This window comes from Aspergillus pseudotamarii, assembly GCF_009193445.1.
Source record: "Aspergillus pseudotamarii strain CBS 117625 unplaced genomic scaffold BDV38scaffold_70, whole genome shotgun sequence".
Taxonomy (NCBI): domain Eukaryota; kingdom Fungi; phylum Ascomycota; class Eurotiomycetes; order Eurotiales; family Aspergillaceae; genus Aspergillus; species Aspergillus pseudotamarii.
In genome coordinates this window covers 35,775-53,501 of record NW_022475084.1, presented here as the reverse complement: position 1 = coordinate 53,501, position 17,727 = coordinate 35,775, and the positions used below count along the sequence as shown (strand labels likewise).

The 17,727-nt window shown below is 48.8% G+C and overlaps 5 protein-coding genes across 5 annotated transcripts; 3 read left to right on the top strand and 2 right to left on the bottom strand.

Annotated features, from left to right (window-relative positions):
* Positions 1 to 927: 927 nt before the first annotated feature.
* Positions 928 to 1,869, top strand: BDV38DRAFT_287030 (uncharacterized protein; the record flags this gene model as incomplete). The annotated part of the gene is made up of 1 exon (XM_032060788.1): positions 928 to 1,869. One exon carries the CDS (start codon positions 928 to 930, stop codon positions 1,867 to 1,869), a length of 942 nt encoding a protein of 313 aa, XP_031909234.1.
* Positions 1,870 to 7,010: 5,141 nt separating this feature from the next.
* BDV38DRAFT_274511 (putative nuclear localization protein) lies at positions 7,011 to 9,640 on the top strand (the record flags this gene model as incomplete). Its single annotated transcript, XM_032057856.1, has 3 exons — positions 7,011 to 7,119; positions 7,418 to 7,540; positions 7,725 to 9,640. The coding sequence occupies 3 exons, from the start codon at positions 7,011 to 7,013 to the stop codon at positions 9,638 to 9,640; spliced, it is 2,148 nt and encodes a 715-aa protein (XP_031909233.1).
* Positions 9,641 to 9,780: 140 nt separating this feature from the next.
* Positions 9,781 to 10,483, top strand: BDV38DRAFT_191925 (uncharacterized protein). Its single transcript, XM_032052286.1, has one exon. It carries the CDS (start codon positions 9,921 to 9,923, stop codon positions 10,350 to 10,352), a length of 432 nt encoding a protein of 143 aa, XP_031909232.1. The 5' UTR covers positions 9,781 to 9,920; the 3' UTR covers positions 10,353 to 10,483.
* A 116-nt stretch (positions 10,484 to 10,599) lies between these two features.
* On the bottom strand, positions 10,600 to 12,056 carry BDV38DRAFT_192035 (histidine phosphatase family protein). Its single transcript, XM_032052287.1, has 3 exons — positions 11,706 to 12,056; positions 11,433 to 11,654; positions 10,600 to 11,373 (listed from the first exon to the last, which is right to left on the bottom strand). The coding sequence occupies exons 1-3, from the start codon at positions 11,838 to 11,840 to the stop codon at positions 10,654 to 10,656; spliced, it is 1,077 nt and encodes a 358-aa protein (XP_031909231.1). The 5' UTR covers positions 11,841 to 12,056; the 3' UTR covers positions 10,600 to 10,653.
* A 135-nt stretch (positions 12,057 to 12,191) lies between these two features.
* BDV38DRAFT_259033 (uncharacterized protein) lies at positions 12,192 to 15,449 on the bottom strand. Its single transcript, XM_032055783.1, has 2 exons — positions 14,529 to 15,449; positions 12,192 to 14,465 (listed from the first exon to the last, which is right to left on the bottom strand). The coding sequence occupies exons 1-2, from the start codon at positions 14,856 to 14,858 to the stop codon at positions 12,663 to 12,665; spliced, it is 2,133 nt and encodes a 710-aa protein (XP_031909230.1). The 5' UTR covers positions 14,859 to 15,449; the 3' UTR covers positions 12,192 to 12,662.
* Between the last annotated feature and the right edge of the window lie 2,278 nt (positions 15,450 to 17,727).

Sequence of the window (17,727 nt, the reverse complement as noted above, 5' to 3'; positions counted from 1 at the left end):
ACTACTCCATGGGGTACATTCTCAAACATACTGTGTCCAGTAGTCAGTCCACTTTTTTCTTTTGGTTCTGCCTTGGAATGAGATGTGATGATGTAATATTCGCCCCATCATACAAATTGACTCTGACAATGCCACTGTGTATGACTTCATGACCCGTCATGAAATTGTATATTAAGTTTATATGACAGCTCCATTGCCACAACTCGTCACTGCTCCCTCAATTGAAGTCATAAATCTACCTTTTGGATTGCGAAAGGCGCTAGGCTTCAAAAAGGTAATTCCGCCTCAGCGTTAGACAAAGGCCTGGGATGCCCGGGGAAATGGGTTGGACAAAGGAAGGGGCCCCCGCTATACGGCTCTCTTGATATCATACAAGAGAGCAGGTGACACGATACCAGAATTGGAAGCCGCAAAGCGAAGGATAAAGAGCGAATGGTTGCTCTGCCGAGGATTATCGCTGGCGAACCCGGTTTATTTTCGGTTGAATCGAAGGTTCAACAACATAGCAAAGAAATAGAACATCGGCTCCAACATAGAATTAATCACAATGGACATGTAGAATGAGGACACAATGTAACCTCGGCATCAACACTCCGCCACTGTAAATATTGTACCCTATCACGTCCATTGTCAGCTCTTGACACAAGTTCAATGTTATTCGGTGAACGATGTTCAGGCCGAAGTCTAGATTTGCAGTGGGACTGGGGTACAAGTCGTAGTAGTTGTAATGAACGCAACGCTAACATTGGCTGGATCAGCCTGGGATCATCCAATCCCGATAAAGTTTTCCTTGAATCATCAGATTAGGTATGCAGTTACTAACTCCATCCATGAACTCGAGGAGATGTACGTGCAACATTCAAAGTCACCCCAGTTAGTCGCTGTTTGACAACCAGCAAGGAATCCCATGTCAATCAATTCGGGGCCATGGATCTTCGTACATCCCCCCACATACCGTCAGAGGTTCTCGCACAGTTCTATACGGCTGTGCGGATCACGGTCGCAGTAGTCTTCTTCACCATCACAAGAGAACCTCCTGCGTTTCTGGTCCAAGTTGGGCCACCTTTGTCTGCCCTGGCCACTGCCCTTTCTCCTTGTTTCATCATTCTTCTCGTTCCATATTATGTTCGTCTCGCAACGCGACGAACACCACGTGTTGCGCCCACATATGTCGATGAGAGTGTCTGTACAGATATCGAGGAGGGTGAACGAACAGAAGTGGAAATGAGCGAAATCGATATCAGTAGCGATGAAACCGTCATCCACGATGCCAATTGGGAAGAAGAGGACGGCAGAAAAGTTGACAAATGTGAGAGCCATAGCATAGTACTCCAGGACGAAATAGCCGACGAGGCCGGTCGCGATGAAGGAGATACTGTTGAAGAGGGTTCGTCTGAGCGAAATGACGGGAGACTACTGGAGGGGAGTGATATGTTGTCAAGCGATGAGACTATTCATGAAGTTTTCACTATTGAAGAAGACGTCGGGAACAACGAAAGACTCGAGGAAGCCGATATAGAGTTCAATGATGAGATCACTCGTGCTGTCGATCTGGATGAGATGGCTGTCGGGGTAGGCGCAAAGCTCGAGGATAACGACATGGTACCTTGTGGAGAAACACCAGACGTTCCTGATCAGAGCACTGAGGGAGACCTTCTACGTGAATCTCCGCCTCCAATAGTCAATGCCCACAAGCCATCTCCTACCCCGGACTTCCCTCCATCTGGAACATCGTCAGGGAAAAGACTTCGCGCATACTGGGACCCTGCACCCGGAAATGAAATGCACATCTTGAGGCAAACAAGAACGTTTGAGTCTTTCTATGTTGCGCTTGAATCGAGGACGCGGCCTCCATGGACATTCGGATGACAGAGGAGCAAAGGGGCTCAGAGTGATAGCTTGTACTTCATCTTGATCCCAATAAGTTTCGAGAACGCAACGTACCTTCCACCACTCTTGACAATGTTGCAGTGGCCCCCATATGGCTGCACATGAGCCAAATATAAGATTCAGGGCTGCGTTGTCTCGGGTAATTGCATGAGACGAGAGAGATACATTCGAGTTTTGAAACTCTGCGCCACTATTACCCAACCGAATTGATCATAATTGGGATACATAGCGGGCGGGTCACCCGATGCGCACGTTGAGCCATTCTGTGGGAATACATTTGCAGGATGAGTTGCCGCGTGCAGGGCCATGCATAAAGCTGCACTGGTCTTAGGGCCACAACATCTGCAAAGATGACGGGTGGGTATAACATCCCAGATACTTCAAGGACATAATCCGATCAACATCGAAGTACTATTACTACATCCGACGGTTAACGCCAATACCACCGCCTGTTTACTAGCATGTCGGACAGACGTTGCAGTCCAGTCTGGATGGCTTTGGGCTCCCGCAGTACAACCCCTGCAAGATACGGACCATCGGCTGGACTTGATCTAATGTTTCTCCGATTCCGTGGTCTGGCCTAGTCTGCACCTGATGTGGAACTGCTCTGGTGATGACTTGCATACCATTTCCCTGTCTGTGACTGTTTAGTTGCTTGGCACCATGAATCACCTCCAATGATTCCACGTCCAACCCGGGCTTCCCCGGCTATCGTCCGTTCGTTATCTCCCGAAAGACATGGATAGGTTACGCTGCACCTAGTTGGGAAAGCTTGAATCGTGCCATGTCGATTGGATGAAAGAGAAAAGGAGCAAGAAGCGCCCAACACAGCCCCGATAGTCAAAGGACGTCTGAGGACTGTGTAACCACACAGTACGCGACGTATGCAAGTGGCCTCGATCCAAGCCGTTAATGTGGAGGCGCGATTTAAGATTTACTGGCGAGTAGGACTAAAGCGGTAGAGAGGGGACGCTGTGCATATTTGCTACTGGTAATGTGCTACCGTTGATCTTGAGGTTGAAGTTGGGGGCGGAGTAAAATCAATGATTTTCGCGATGGCGCCATGTTATCTCAAAACATCCACCACCTGGGAGAGCATCCTCCTCCTTACCAGCGACGTACTGTAAGTTACTGTGAATATCAAACGCACGGTCCTCAGTGATCAACCCCTACTGTAGCTCCCGCTCAAGTGACCTTCCGGTGCAAAGTCAATCCGTCGTCGACGCTGGTCATCTGCCCGTTGGAATGTCTGGACTCTGTGGGCTTTGTGCTCTGAGTAGCCTATAGGGTTCGAGGATGTCCCGGCACCTTCAGTATCTAGTCGGCCGGGAGAGATTCCTCTGGTCGATCCAAGTATTTCACGTTGGAGTGTATCTGGGGAGGCAGATGTAACCGTTGTGATGGCAGATAGCTGACCACTTCGGCATGGTTTCCGATTGTCTCTGATCTTTTGTCTCACTCTCCGTCAAGCTGTCTTACTTGGCGATACTCATTAACTCTATTCTACTTTCTCATGCTTGAATGCGACATACCTTCGTCGAGTTTAATATTACGGAGAATTGTCCATGTCAAATCCCATCGATCGCTGGCTCCATGGGGCTTCTTCGGGGACAACCCTAATTAGGAAGTTACTTAGAATTCCCACTGCTGAGCAAGTACTGAGAATCTTATACCTCTGGTCCATTTAGTTTTAGAGGATGACATCGATATCAATAGATGAAGCTTTGTCCAGTTGCACAAGCCTAATTCTAAATAAATAAACTTATCACACACCGATGACCCCTTGATACTGTTGAGATTTTCTCTCCCATCTGTGTGTGTCTCTCTCTCCGCCAAGGACTAAGGACGGGATCGACATGGCAGCAGAACGGGACGCTTCCACGTCTAGGTAGATCAACCATTCCTTACCAGTAGAAATAGAGGCTAACGGTCTTTCCACTACTGACAGGGCCACGTAGGCTTGGTATTATTATAATTGTTGTTGTTATTATTGCCATTATTCTTATTATTCTCCCCCTTTTCTCTTCATCCATGTTAATATGACCATTAATACCCAAAATAATCAGAAACGACGTGATGGATGGAGTATGACAATACCGTACGAGATGGTCGATCATCAATCAAAAGCGAGGAGAAGCGCGTGTCTTGTGATTGGTCCTGAAGTGGAAAGGCGTGAGATTCCATCAAAAACCAGGGAAAAAAAAGCAGATCAGTCACGGATCCTCCATTCCACGCATATTCGGTAGAACCGATGATCTCTTCACGTCAATTAGGATTTCGCTCTAAAAATACTGAGTCTGCGAATTGCAAGACGAAAGAAGGCGAACAACTAAAAGAGAGACAGGAGTAAATGGTAACTACTAGACCGAGAATATCCATCGTTTTATCGTCATATCATAATCGTCCAGCCTTTTCCCTTGGTGTCTTTTACATTTTCGGTGTCTCGGTATTATTTAACGCTTACTGCTCTCAGCCTTGTCTGGTTGAGATTTCCCCCTAGTGGTCAGGCAGGATTTGTCGCAACTGCTAAATTTCGGACAACAGAGTCCACGTAGGGTCTTGACAGGATAATTGAGGATCTCCCGGTCATCCATCACTACTGCTACTAGTACAAGTGAGTCTAAAGTAGATACACTAAAAGAGAAAGCATCAATGACCAATGACTAGAACTTGGCGGATGGGCTGACCTCGTCCTACGGAGGCATCCACCAAGCAAGCCATTCATTCCAAGGACTAATCTGCAACTAATCAAGCCTATGGTTCAATCGCCGTCATCATCAACAGCTCTTATTAGCAAGGACTAAGTCCAGTTTCATTGGCTTCTGCGGTTCTCCTCCACGCTATCTGCCTTGTTTAACTGCAACACGATTCTTGTACTATCATTCCATACAGTACAAGCCACAACCGTCGCTTCAGAAATCCGCCTTTCCCCTCGTGTCTGACTTGCTCCGTGCACTTCTACCTCCTTGAGGCCAACGGTCAAAAGAGGGAGAGAAAAAGAAGTGGGAGAAAAGGAAAAGAAAAAATCAAAAGAAAATAAAAAGCACCAACCGAAATCAACTTTGGGTAAAGTGATATCACACCGGTCAGATCCATTCGTTCCAGGGGAGAAGCGGCTCTGTCCGAGTACCAAACCCAGGGATTGCCCCGCGGTGGTTCTGCGACAGTTTTCCCATTTACTGACAAAAGTATGGATTACCTTTTGCTTTTTGGTTTTTGACTTTCATCGGACCCTCTTTTTTGGAATTCCAAATCCCATTGTCATTGTGTTTTTACTGGTCATACTTATTTATCCACGAATAGCTGGACACATAGATTGATTTATTGCTACCGAAGGTTGATCCACGCGATCGTGCCTCATTCTTCGTCAAAGGTGTGTTATCATCACCGAAAGTCTCTTGATTCCCTATCGATACCAGGCCCCTTTCGTCCATTGCACTGTCGATCAATCTACTTCAACGTTGGTGGTCTACTATTCTCTTTCTTTATAGTCATCCGGACAGGCTGGATTCTGTCTGCGAGGTAGGGAATTGGAAATACAACTACTACTTTGACAATTTCCTCCGGAACCGACTGCTACTGCATTTTGCCGTGAATAAGTCGGAACCAAGCGATCGTGCAGGGATCAGTTTTCATGACGAGCGGTGCTTGTCCAATACGCACTAAATTAGTCGTCCGTCCATACGTCCGCGCTACCCGATCGTCCACATGCTGCTTGTCCAGTATCATCAAGTGGAAGAATAAATCCTTGAGGACGAATACTAGATTAGATTAGGTAACAACTGAGGAAGTGATTGGGGAAGTAAGTCCGTTCATCTTTTCTTTCTCCTTTCCCTTCTGAGCTAGAGGGGCGCGTCATACGTGTTCTATCGCGGTTAGCATTTCTATTCTTATCGGACCTCGGACCTCGATTCGTTGCTTTTGGGTTTTGATTTATCTTCTCTATCGAATCCTTTCTTGCGCTTATTGTTCTCTTCTCTGGTACTTCCTTTCAGGTTGTGAGTTGGGTTTCAAGCGTCAGAACACGAAGCGAAGCTTAGGGTAGGATTTGTGACGGGGAGGGTAGTAGTTTGTTTGACTGAGAAGATCATCAATGCGCCCGCGTTGAATCGTGACCCAAGCGGTGCACCGCCAATCAGGGAGGGTGTGGCGCCGCCTCCCGCCTTGAGCTGTGATCCTATCGTTCAACAACCCTTCCTTTCCGACCCCCCCCCTCCTTCGACTCTCAACTAACCTTACCCTTTTCTTTTTCCCTCCCTCTTTCATCATCTGCTTGTGGTTTTTATTTTATTTTTCTTTCCATTTCCTAGGGTGGCCCCCTTTCCTTTCCCAGTCCCAACTCCAACTTTGGTCCCCACCCAGCTGCTGGTCCTGGTTTGTTTTCCCTTTCACTCTAACCCAATAAACCCGTCGGTTCTGTTGCCTGGCACACTTGCGACCTACACACAGACACCAGCCCGTTGGTCACACATAACCCCAGTCTGGTGTACCCACTGATCGGTTCCCTCAGCGTGAATCATCTTCAAGTGTTATCTGCTGAACCCCTCCCTAAGCCTATCGCTCTTCAAGCCCGCCGGGTAACAGTGCTTTCTGCAGGATAGGAACCTTGGGAAAGGGAAACCCCGTCTGGTTCGCCCCTCTCCATTTCCTTTTCTCCCCCTCCAAATAGAAAACACGTCACAGCCGCAAGGTGTGGCGGTGTCCGTCCCTAGTCACCTTCCTCTCCCCGGCCCCACCCCAAAAACCCGTCAAGCCACACAATCACTTGTCATCTGCCTCGCCTCCATTGTTCCTCTTCTGTCTCTCTGGGTGTCTCACCGCCTAACACCATTGCTAGTCCTGTCAAAGCTCGCGCGGCACTGATTTGCTCTGAACCTTCCCGCTGATCCGCTTCCTGCCACCTTCCAGTCCAACCACCCACTGCATGCAAGATCGTGGTCTGCGTTCATTGTTCCGAGGATCACTTGCATCGTCACAGCTCCTCTGCTGTCTTGTCTCGCTGCAGTAGCCCACCCAGTCGTCATCTCACCTGTTTTGGTGTTGACACCTTTCGCGTTCCTTGACGCGCCTTGCGGCCTTGCGACGGCTCTTCAACCTCTTTCCGTCCTCCTTGGCCCGCCATGTATGGCACCTCTCATTCCTCCGTTTCCGCTCCCATGAATGGGATCGGAGGCGACCTTGTCGATGGTTCGGGAACCATTAATCCCGCTGCTTTGAATACCAACAGCGGTATGTTGTCCCTTTACTTCCTTTTTGTCTTCTTGTTCTTGGTTGTTTCTTGGACTTTCTCACCTTGCCTCGTTCGCGTTCCACCTATCTCCCTCGCATTTTTACTTCTTTTCCAACTGGTTTTATCCCGCCATAGCGTTGGATTATTTTTTGTTCAGGCAATACCGTTGTTGAATCGCCTATGGCGGTTGATTACAATGGAGTATGGCCATCGCCGTTCATGGAGGTCATTACGATTTTTTACTTATCTATGTGTTTGTCCGTCGCGACAACCTCCAAACTGACGGCCTTTTGCTAGTCGCAGTTATTCTGCCAACACCCTCCTTTGGTACGAGCGCAAACACCGCTCCTCGCGGGATCAAGCGGAGTCGGACTCCAGATCAGCGCGGGACAGTCCGCGCTGATGGAGATCATGACGACGGTATGTGCGCGTCGCGAGGTCTCATACGGTTTGCTTACACACCGTGTGAGGCACTCTCGAGCCGCTTCGTCTCATTCAACCACTACTTGTTATTTTATTGATTTAACGCGTGCACGCTTTCCCCTATGCTATCTTCGTTGAGTACATTGACGGCTAACGTGTGGTCCATTCGACCATTTGCCAGCAGGAGCGGACGAACATGGCCGTCGAAAGCGTGGGCGCCCTCCAAAGACGCCGCGTCCCTCTGCTACAGCTATTGGCGATCAAACAACTAATGTTCATATGCAAACCCCACGAATGCAAGCACAACCCCTTCCTCACCAGGCAGGTGTCAACGTATCACCTCCGCAAGCATCGCCTCCGGACAAGACCACCCCAACCAAGTCCACTCTAGTCAAGGCGCTCCCGACTGTCCGAGATCATACGACTGACCAACTGAACGAGGAGGGTGACGAGTACATCCCGAAGGAATTCGATGAGGCTGGTGAGAAGAAGGTTAATGCCATGGGGTATCTTACAGGTAACCGGGAGTACAAATGTCGCACGTTCCGTGTGCCCCATCGCGGAACGAAGCTTTTCATGCTAGCAACTGAATGCGCACGTGTACTTGGGTACCGCGACTCATATCTCTTGTTCAACAAAAATCGATCTCTGCACAAGATTATCGCCACTCAGATCGAAAAGGATGATTTGATTCAGCAGGATATCCTTCCATATTCTTACCGGTCACGTCAGATTGCCATTGTGACCGCAAGGTCAATGTTCCGTCAGTTTGGCAGTCGAGTAATCGTGAACGGACGGCGAGTACGTGATGATTATTGGGAGGGCAAGGCCCGAAAACAGGGCTTCACGGAGGACGACCTGGCGGGCGAGAAACGCCCCGGAGGGGCTAAAGCTCGCGATGCAGCCGCTGCAGAAGCGGCGAGTGCTGCCAGCCTCCTACCAGCCCTGGCCCATGGCGATGTCATCTATAGCAATGCACTTGAAGCTATGCCCAACAGCTTACCTGTGGGTCCACCATCGTCCGTTTCTCTGGCGCCGCTGCCGATGATCCATATGGCCACCACAACGGACGATCCGCGACTCAGAGAGTACAACAGTATGCCTCGGGCCCGCCAAGAGTTGACTGGTCAGCCATATCAGGACCGGATACAACCCAGTTCGGCGGCAGAGATCCTGAACCAGGCCTCTCACACTGCCGACTTCAATAAAATTCTGAGTTCCCAGCGCAGCTATCGCCAGAAAGGCTTGGAGGATTTCTATTCCAAGCAACGCGAGATTCCAGCGTCCGCGGCTCAGTCGCAACCTGGACAGCTAGATTCGGCTCCGTCGGCATCTCAGCCCTTGCAGTCTCCTCAAATCACGTCGGCTCCGATGATGAACACGACCCAACCGCAGCAGGCCATGCTCCCCCATCAAACACCAATGGTACCCGGTCAGCCCGGCTTGCAGCAAGCGGTGGCCCACCCGCAAGCCCCTGTTGGGCAGTCTCCCGCCCGGACAGGGCCTGCAGTTCGCCCTGACCTGATGCATCAGCGATCGAACCCTTCTCTATCTGCAGGTACTCCACAGCCTTCAGGCCCATACGGTTATCCGTCACAACCGCAGCAAATGTGGGGTCAACCCCCACCCCAACCGCAACCGTCTCCCTTGTCCGCCGCGGGTCCGCAGGCTGTGGGAATGCCGCAGTATGCCTCCCAGCTACATGCACAACAACAACACTCACCTTCACCTCTCGCGCAACATCCGTCGCAGTCTCCACGGAACCAACCCCGTCCGTCTGCGCCACAAATGCCGCAGTCTTTCCCATTACACCATCCACAGGCACCTCAACAACAGCCGATGGCATCCATGGGCTTTCCAGGCGGCACTGCGGCCCCATATGCTGCAATGACAGCTGCAAGAGGCATGTACCCTTCGACACAGGGACCTGGTGGTCAGCAGTATATGGCAGGAGCACCGCAGCAACCAGGCCTCGCCATGGGAATGAGCGCGGGAGGTGCCATGCCTGGCTGGCCCCAAACACCCGGCGGACCGATGCAACCGGGGCATCCGCAGCCAGGTCAATCCGGAGCTCCACTTGGATGGTCCGGTTACTAAAAGCCTACGAAATAAGAAAGCCATGACCGGCGTTGACCAGAATTTCGGCGTTCATGGGACTAAGAGGCGTTGGGAGGATGGTGTGACCTTCGTGTATCGAACACGTTCAATGTCCCTTCTTTTCCCTTTCTGCTCGTTTTGCCGTTCCACCCTTTCTAGCACCTTGTTATACCGCTTCCTGCTATACACTATCCTTACACAAGGATAACAGCTAATGATAATCTGTGCATTTTCTTTCTATACCCTCTGCTATACCCGATGATGTTGTGATTTCGTTTCTATGTTCTCTTTCCTTGGTTCTATAGGGTTTACACGTTACGAGTATGGAAGTTGTGCATTTCTTGTATGTCAAATGATAGAAGGCCGGTCAGATAGGACGGTGGCGATTTTTTTTTTTTTTTTTTCAAATTTTTCTTCTTTTTTTTCCTTCTCGTCATATTTTGTTTGGTCTAGGCGGGCGTTTTCAGTCTACTGGTCTTCTCAGTGTTTACCTTACCAAGCATTTTATGATTATCTTCACTCTACTCAGCTATTCTTGTGTTCATGTTGGATATTGGACTCTGCGCCCTGCGGATGCTGGTTGCGTATGTTGATGCTTTCAAAGTTTGTGTTTATAGTATGCAGATTGCACGCAGGTTCATGCTCTGGGGCTTCTAATTTGAATACATTTTCCCCATTTGTCTATGATCTTCCCTTTTCGATAAATGATTGAACAGGTACTCCGTTGCAAGGACTATATGTGTGCGCGCATGCCTATGATGAATTTTCTTTGGCGGATATTTTGGCTTAATGATTGGTGCCTTTGCCATCTTCTTCCTTGCATTTTGGTGGAATTTTATTTTATTTCAGTAGTTGAGGTTCAAGTTACGATATTCTATCTCACATCGAGAATCAGATTCAGGTAATTATAATCTGCGTATGCACACTTTTCAGCAACAAGATATAGCAAAACATCATTTATAGATACACAAACTGCCATTTCCTAGGCAGTATATAGACATCACAATCTTATCTTACACAGAAACAATAACCAAGGGAGTTGTCACGGGAGCCGCCGTAGAGGGGCACACACATGAGTCAACTGATGTAACAGGCGGCGCGGTACAGTGTGCACTAGCAGTCCACGAAACCGAGGTTGTAGTCGGAGTCTCAGGGACGGTCTCAGCCCGCACGAGAACAGGTATGACAGCACCAGTGTTGAGTTTAAATGTACGATGCTTGACCACACGGAGAATCGAGCTAATTTCGCCCGAATGGCTCGTAACCGAGACGAAGAGGCCGGAGTTGTTGGCTTGGAAGATCGAGTCCAGGGCAGATTTACTGCGGAGGTCCTGCGCGGCGCTGGTTTCGGCTGTTACGCCGTTCCAGAGCTCATCTGTCTCTGAGAAGCCGCGCTCGATGGGCCAGGTGGGGAATAGGTCGTGGATGTAGGTGCGGTTGCGACGTTGATCGCATGTGTGGATGCTGATTCCTTCACGAAGATACTCTTTGATCAGAGGGCGGAAGGGGGTGCTTCCGTGCGGGAGACGGAGGCCGGAGAAGGTGATGTTCGCTGTGCGAAGGGTGCGGGTTAGGGGGCTGACGAAGTAGCTGTCCGGGGGGTGGATGTGTTGCGTGTCTAGCTCTTTTTGCCAGAAATCGTGGGCGACTTGGGCCTGCTCGATGCCGGCGTCTGTGAGCTCGGCATCACGCCAGGTGGCAGTACCATTTCCGTCCAGGAGGGACCAGTAGCACTGGTTGATGTTAGCAAAATAGTGATTCGGGACGAATCTAGGCGACCTTTGTTACTCACGTTCCAGGCAGGCGTGCCGTAGTAGTCTTCGGCTGCGTTGTGCCAACCTTCGCCGTGGCGGCCCAGGAATAGGACCTTGTAATCCACATTAGGAGGCGACACGCGATTCAGTTCGACTACTTGATGGTAGAACCGCTCCCATTGGGTACGGTGGTTGTTCTTGTTGCTATGTCCTTTGTCGGTTGGGTACGTGCGATTGATCAGTCCGAAGTTGGTGGTAGTCTAATTCCTGGTTAGCGATGATGGAGGTCGAAGGGAAAGTTCGGCACTGACGAAGTCAAAGGTGGATGGATCGGTTGTCGCTTCATCCTGCAAGAAATACCCAGTTACTGTAGTATAGTTGACATACGAGGCTTCCGCGAAGGCAGCCAGGCCCAGCGCTACTGAAGTAAAACCGGAGATCTTCATGATAAAAGGCACAATACTGACGGAGGTCGTAGGCTCAAAAGTACAAGATCGGCCGCCTCCATTATATAGGATTGGTTTCGTCAGGTGCCGGCGTGGCTGGCATCATCATGAGATTGTGTAATCGCGATTTGTTGCCTACCAGGCCGGCACGTGGGAGCTAAAGGTCTCCAGACGCATCCACTTAATATCGATCGACCTGCCAATTGGTAAACAATTGGCAAAGTCACGGCACACAGATTTCTCCGTTCTCGGAGCTCCTACCAAGAAAAACAAACAAGAAAAGAATAAAGGGAGAGAGAGAAAAAAAAGAAAAGAAAAGAAAAAGAAAGAAAATGAATGAATGATCAATGGGGCAGCACGTGTGTACAATCCAGAAGAAGTTCGACGATGCAAGCGATTGCAACCGTCATCCATATTATCAGTATTAATAGTAATTACAGGGAGATAGATGTAATGAAATACGTGACACAAAGAAACTCAGGCCTCCAAATATATATGTCAAGTCAAAAGTCCAACCGCTTCCAAATACATATGCAAAATCCATCGATATCCAAAATATTTCCAACCCAATACTAATCACAACCGAACATGAAAACAAGCCATGGCAGACGCCGAAGAAACACACCAACACGAATGCTCTGGGAATCAAACAGACAAGACCTGGGATACAAGGGAGTCCCATAGTGTAACAGCAGACAATGCAATAGGAAAGACAGAGATATAATGGCATACAGAGTAATGGCACAAATCACCACCAAGAGACCGTGTGTAAGCCCGATACATGAAATCAAACGCCGAATAATTTTACTTCCCTTTTGATATCTAATTTGCATTCCAATCACTCGGCGTTTGGTTGTTGAATGTATACGCCTTTGGTTTTTGCGGCAACTGCTGCGCAACAAACCGATGGGCTTCCTGCTGCTCGGGGAATTCGTGGATATAGAACTCCGTCGGCTTCGCGTCACCATGGAATGACCCTGTTGACGTATGCATATCGGCATCCGTGGTATACATCAATGGTGGTGACCCAGCAGCTGAGAGGCCCTCAGCAGGTTGACGGCTCTGCTCCAAAGCTTGTCCATACGACAGAGATGAAACATCCGCCTGGGTTATTGGGACACGGCTCTGATAGGCTGCCTCTGGTGAGGGCATCGAATTGGCACCCGTCCAACTCCTACCCGTCAAAGGGGCTCCTTCGCAAGTGACATAATCAGGAAATGAAGTATAATGGGCAGGAGCGGACATTGGTGGAGCCACACTGTGGTACTGGTAGGTGGAAAGCATATCCATAGCCAGAGGCGTAGCGGGAGGAGAGGCAATGTTGATTTGCATGGGCTGTGTTGTAGGGAACAATTGGCTGGTGGGTTGGGCAGACAGACAGTAACCGCCATCACTGGGGGTATTTGGAAGGAAGTGATGCAGGTCATCTGGTGTCAGGGGTGTTGGTGGAGCCAGCCCGCCCGTGGTGACGGCGGGCGACAGCATTGATGACATCTCTGGCTTGGAAGTACTCAGAGCCCCAGCCTCGGCAAATGAAGACAGGTTCAGAGGCGAACGCTGAGCTGCAGATGCTTTCCGAACACCTGCGTAGCGTGAGTTGAGACATTGCGCCGATTTCGACTGTCTCACACCAGGTGCAGAGCCGTAGCTTGGGAGCCTTGTGGTCGGTGACATGGACGCCGATCCTGCCAACATGGATGACGACCTCGAAGTACCGATAGCAGCAGGCCTTGGTCGCTTTCTCCGGGCCGCAAGGTCAAGTTCCTTGCCAGCTTCTTTCCACGAAGATCGGTCTGTTCTGATTGGAAGTCCCGCTGCATGAATCCCGATACCTTCGAGGGAGTCAGCGAGGTCATCAGATGAGCCTCGCCTTGACAATGAGCTTTCTGGGTGCAGCGTATATTGAGCTGCACTATAAGAGGCTTCCGCATCGCTGGATGAGTGATAGCTGGGGAAGGATTTTGTTCCTTGTACCTGGCCGGACCACTCCTCGTTCTGTGAGGGCTGGCACTGGAGGGTATCATTGTGCTGCGCATTCTGATGATGAGAGCCGTCTAATTCCGGGACAGTGAGCGACTCGGCGGCAGAGTAGCCAAGATGTTCTTGGGGACTCTGAGATGCGGTCCACGACATCGCAGTCTCCTTTGTGTTTTCCCACTCGGAGAATGGAGTTGTGCAACTGCTCTGGGCGGTTCGGCTATCACCGTGGTTGTTTATGCCTGAGTAGGTTGTCGTCGGAGACACCGAGCCCTCGTGGATGGTAGCAGGTTGACCCTGTTCATCTGGACTATAATGTTCTCGAGCAGCAACAGCGGCATTCAATGCTCGTTGTAATGAAGCAAATGTTGCTTCCCGAGCCGACTCACTCTTTGATTTATGATGCTTCGATCGTGAGTTAGAAGCAGATGTCTTAGTACGGTCATCAGACATGGACTGGTCGGATGATTGTTTCGGGGTATCCTTGTCTGTCTCTTCTTTGACGTCTCCGTTTGATTCGGATCTTTCGGCATTCTCTGTCTTTATCCGTGCAGCCTCCTCGGCCTCTGTCTTCGCCTTCTGCATCCTTTCAAACTCTTCTTGTCGCTTCTGCTGCTTGGCCTTTGCGCGTCTATTTTGGAACCAGTTCTGCATTGATCATTAGCCCAAGGTTAATGGAAAGCGCCGAACGTTGAGTGGGGAATCACTAACAGCAACCCGAGGAAGGCTAAGGTTCGTTTGAGCAGCCAATTGACGCTTAACATTGCTGCTAGGCTTCGGATGAGCCTGGAACTGGGCCTCCAGGGTCTCGACTTGTTCCTTAGTCAACCGTGGACGAGACAAGTTCTCTGCATATTCCTCGTAGTCCATAATGGGCTGATGGTAGAAGTCGATCATGTCAAAAGGTGGGTGCGGATAGATGTAGCCGTCCATTGGGTGCATCATGGACGGGTGAGCCATTGTCGGGTCATAGGCAATGGGCTGTTCCATGGGGACCGCAGCATGGCCAGCATACGCGTATGGGTGGTGAAGATAATTCATGGTTGCGGTTGGCGTGTGAGGGTATTAGGAGGAGGAAGAGGAGATGAGGGAAAGGGTATATATTGAGACCGGACCTGTTGCTGCACAAGATAGCGGCAACTTTCAATGGGTGACGGCTCTAGATCATTGAACAATTGAATCACAAGAGGAAGTATGAGTGGTTAGATTAAGAATGACTTTGGAAGGGGAGGAGAGATAAGCTCTTTTATAAAGGATGATTGTAAAAGTTGTGTGTGTGTGTGTGTGTGGAGTGAGAGAATGACAGGTTGTTGCTGGGTATAGTTTGTGCTTTGCAGTGGTATACAACACAGCAGCAGACCGGATGGATTAAGACAGAAAGAGGGAGAGAATTAATGAATGTATTGAGTCGGACAGCGGTACTAATAAGCAGATATCAGAATAGGGAAAGGAAAGGAACGACTAAGCAGATCGAGAATGAAAGCAAGAAATAGTTAAAAAAAAAGAAAATATAGAAAAGAGGGGACAAAAGAGGAAAAGGAGAGAATGAGGAAAGAAAGTAGAGAGTCCGAGAGAGAAAAAGACTGAAAAGACAAAAAGGGCCCAAAAAAATTAGAAAATAGAAAATCAAAAATAAAAATTAAAAAAAAAAAAAAAAAAAAAAAAAAAAAAAAAAAAAAAAAAAAAAAAAAAGGAAAAGAAATTAAGAAAAGAAAAAAGGGAAAAAGACCAAAAAAAAAATTCCAGACGAGGATTGACACCAGTCACTGGGGACTGAGGAATTTGGGGAGGGGGGAAGGGAAAGGGAAGTGGTGTGGATTACGGCGAATGGAGAGATTGGCAGCGGCTGCCTGGGAAAAGCAAAAGGTGTGGAGGGCCCAATTGTGATTGGAAGATCACCGAGCGGGACCTGAAAGAGGATTCAAAGTGGTTTGGTATCAATGCCGTATTTACCCTCAGCTTGGGTGACCGGGGAATCAGCGCTTCAGCCGTCCTCGCAGCTTCCCGATTTTAGCTTATTTGTTCTGGGCTATTCCTAGGTATGCACGATGAACCCAATCGCTTTGGATTAGTAAACCCAGCACTGAGATAGAATCAGAAAACAATCTCATATATATATATATATAAAATAAATTAAAAAAAGCATTGAACTAAAAAGAAACAGGTTCACGGATTTTGTCTCTGCAGGTGATTCGTCTAGATATCTGTCATCATTGTTTCCCCTGAAGTCATTATCGCCTACCTTATCTACGAACGCATCCATGGTAGTGATCTCAGGCACCCTTCCACAGTGGTAGAGTTGGTTGGTTACCACTGTACGGGAGTACGGACAGTTCAGGTACGGTACCAAACCGAAAGGCACCGACCACCAAAATATTGGCCGAAAGTGGGTTTGTGGTGGTGCCGCTCGCGCGGTTCAAGGGGGTGGCGGCCTTGGGCTCTCTTCCTCTCTCTCTCTCTCTCTCTCTCTCTCTTACAGACTAGTTTAGCAGTCAGGGCTTAAAATAACTCAAAGGGGCATTGAATAAACCAAATACTTAAATGAGTAAATTATAATAATCAACTTCACCATCATAATCATCATCCTCGAAGTAGAACATCATGGACGTGTTAGGTACATACATGCATAGGTACATTACATATGTATGTAGGTAAGTAGCGCTGGACGTGCATCCATTACAGACCCTTATTAGGCAGTGGCACTGTGGCGGTGACTGCGAGAGTCTTCGGCAGAGTCACTGGATGTTCGTGTATGCTGGACGACGGGCCCATCCTAACTGCGTCGTTGTGTGAAGTTTAGTCGTTTTTTCTCTTTTTTTTATTTTTATTCTTGTCTTTCTCGGTTCTTTGCCTGCTTTATCCATGTCGCTTTACTAAATCTTATGGTTGAAAAAATGAAGAATATATTGTTCTTGTTAGATATCAGTAATAGGGCTTCTTTCTTCGTACTTGTCTTTTTCCTCACATTGAATCTACATGTTTCCGATATTTCCAGGTATTCCGTCTGAGTTTGTAGAAGTACAGTTGTAATCATGAGACAATGGATATGATTGGTGGAAGACGGTTAAGTTCAGTACGGGATCTTTCCCGCGACACACCCAAAGTTTAAAAAGGGGGTAAGGCCGAAAGGGAAATCGGCAAATAAGAAAAGGGAAATAAAAGAGATATAGCCAAGGAACACAACTGAAGTACTTTAAGCTTGAGTGACCGTAACTCCTACAAGTGGTGACACCGTCGGCATCCAATCTCACGGGTGTCACCATAATTATGATTCAAAGTGAAACTGGTATCTCCGTAAGTCTCCCATTTACTAACAGAGCTTCGTCAGTTCCTGCATTAGCGCCATAGCCCAGGGACCAACAGATTTAGCTTTACCTAGGGGGCGGGGTCCCATATGGGAATTTGGAAGATCCCGTGAAGCAGAGATATGGGCCCCGAAACAATGCTAAAACAAACCGTCGCCAATAGTGAAGTTGTCCGTTGATATGATGGAGTAAACATGCTATCTACTCCCTACAAGGGTGTGATGATTTTCCAATTCTCCCACACTGCATTGCCAGAGCGAAATCGTGTCAGAGAGCGCATCGGGTATGCGTGGGGAGTGGGTCATACTCCCAATCCTCATCCAATCAAAGTCGGAAGGAAGGTGAAGCTCGCCTGGAAGTCTTCCGAGATCCATCAATGTGCCTGCAATGTCACCCAATGATGGTCTTGCCTGAGGCCAAGATTCGATCACGGGGTCAAGGGTCATCGGGGTCCATCCGTGGGATTTTGGTCATCGGATTTGCTGAAGAGCCAGCCCGTCCGTAAGTTCTGGATTGGGTTTAGCGGTGAGGGACCGCTTGACTCGCAAGGTTCTCTCTGCCAAATTCCGATATTAACTAGGTTATTTGTTTGGTTTGTAGTAAAT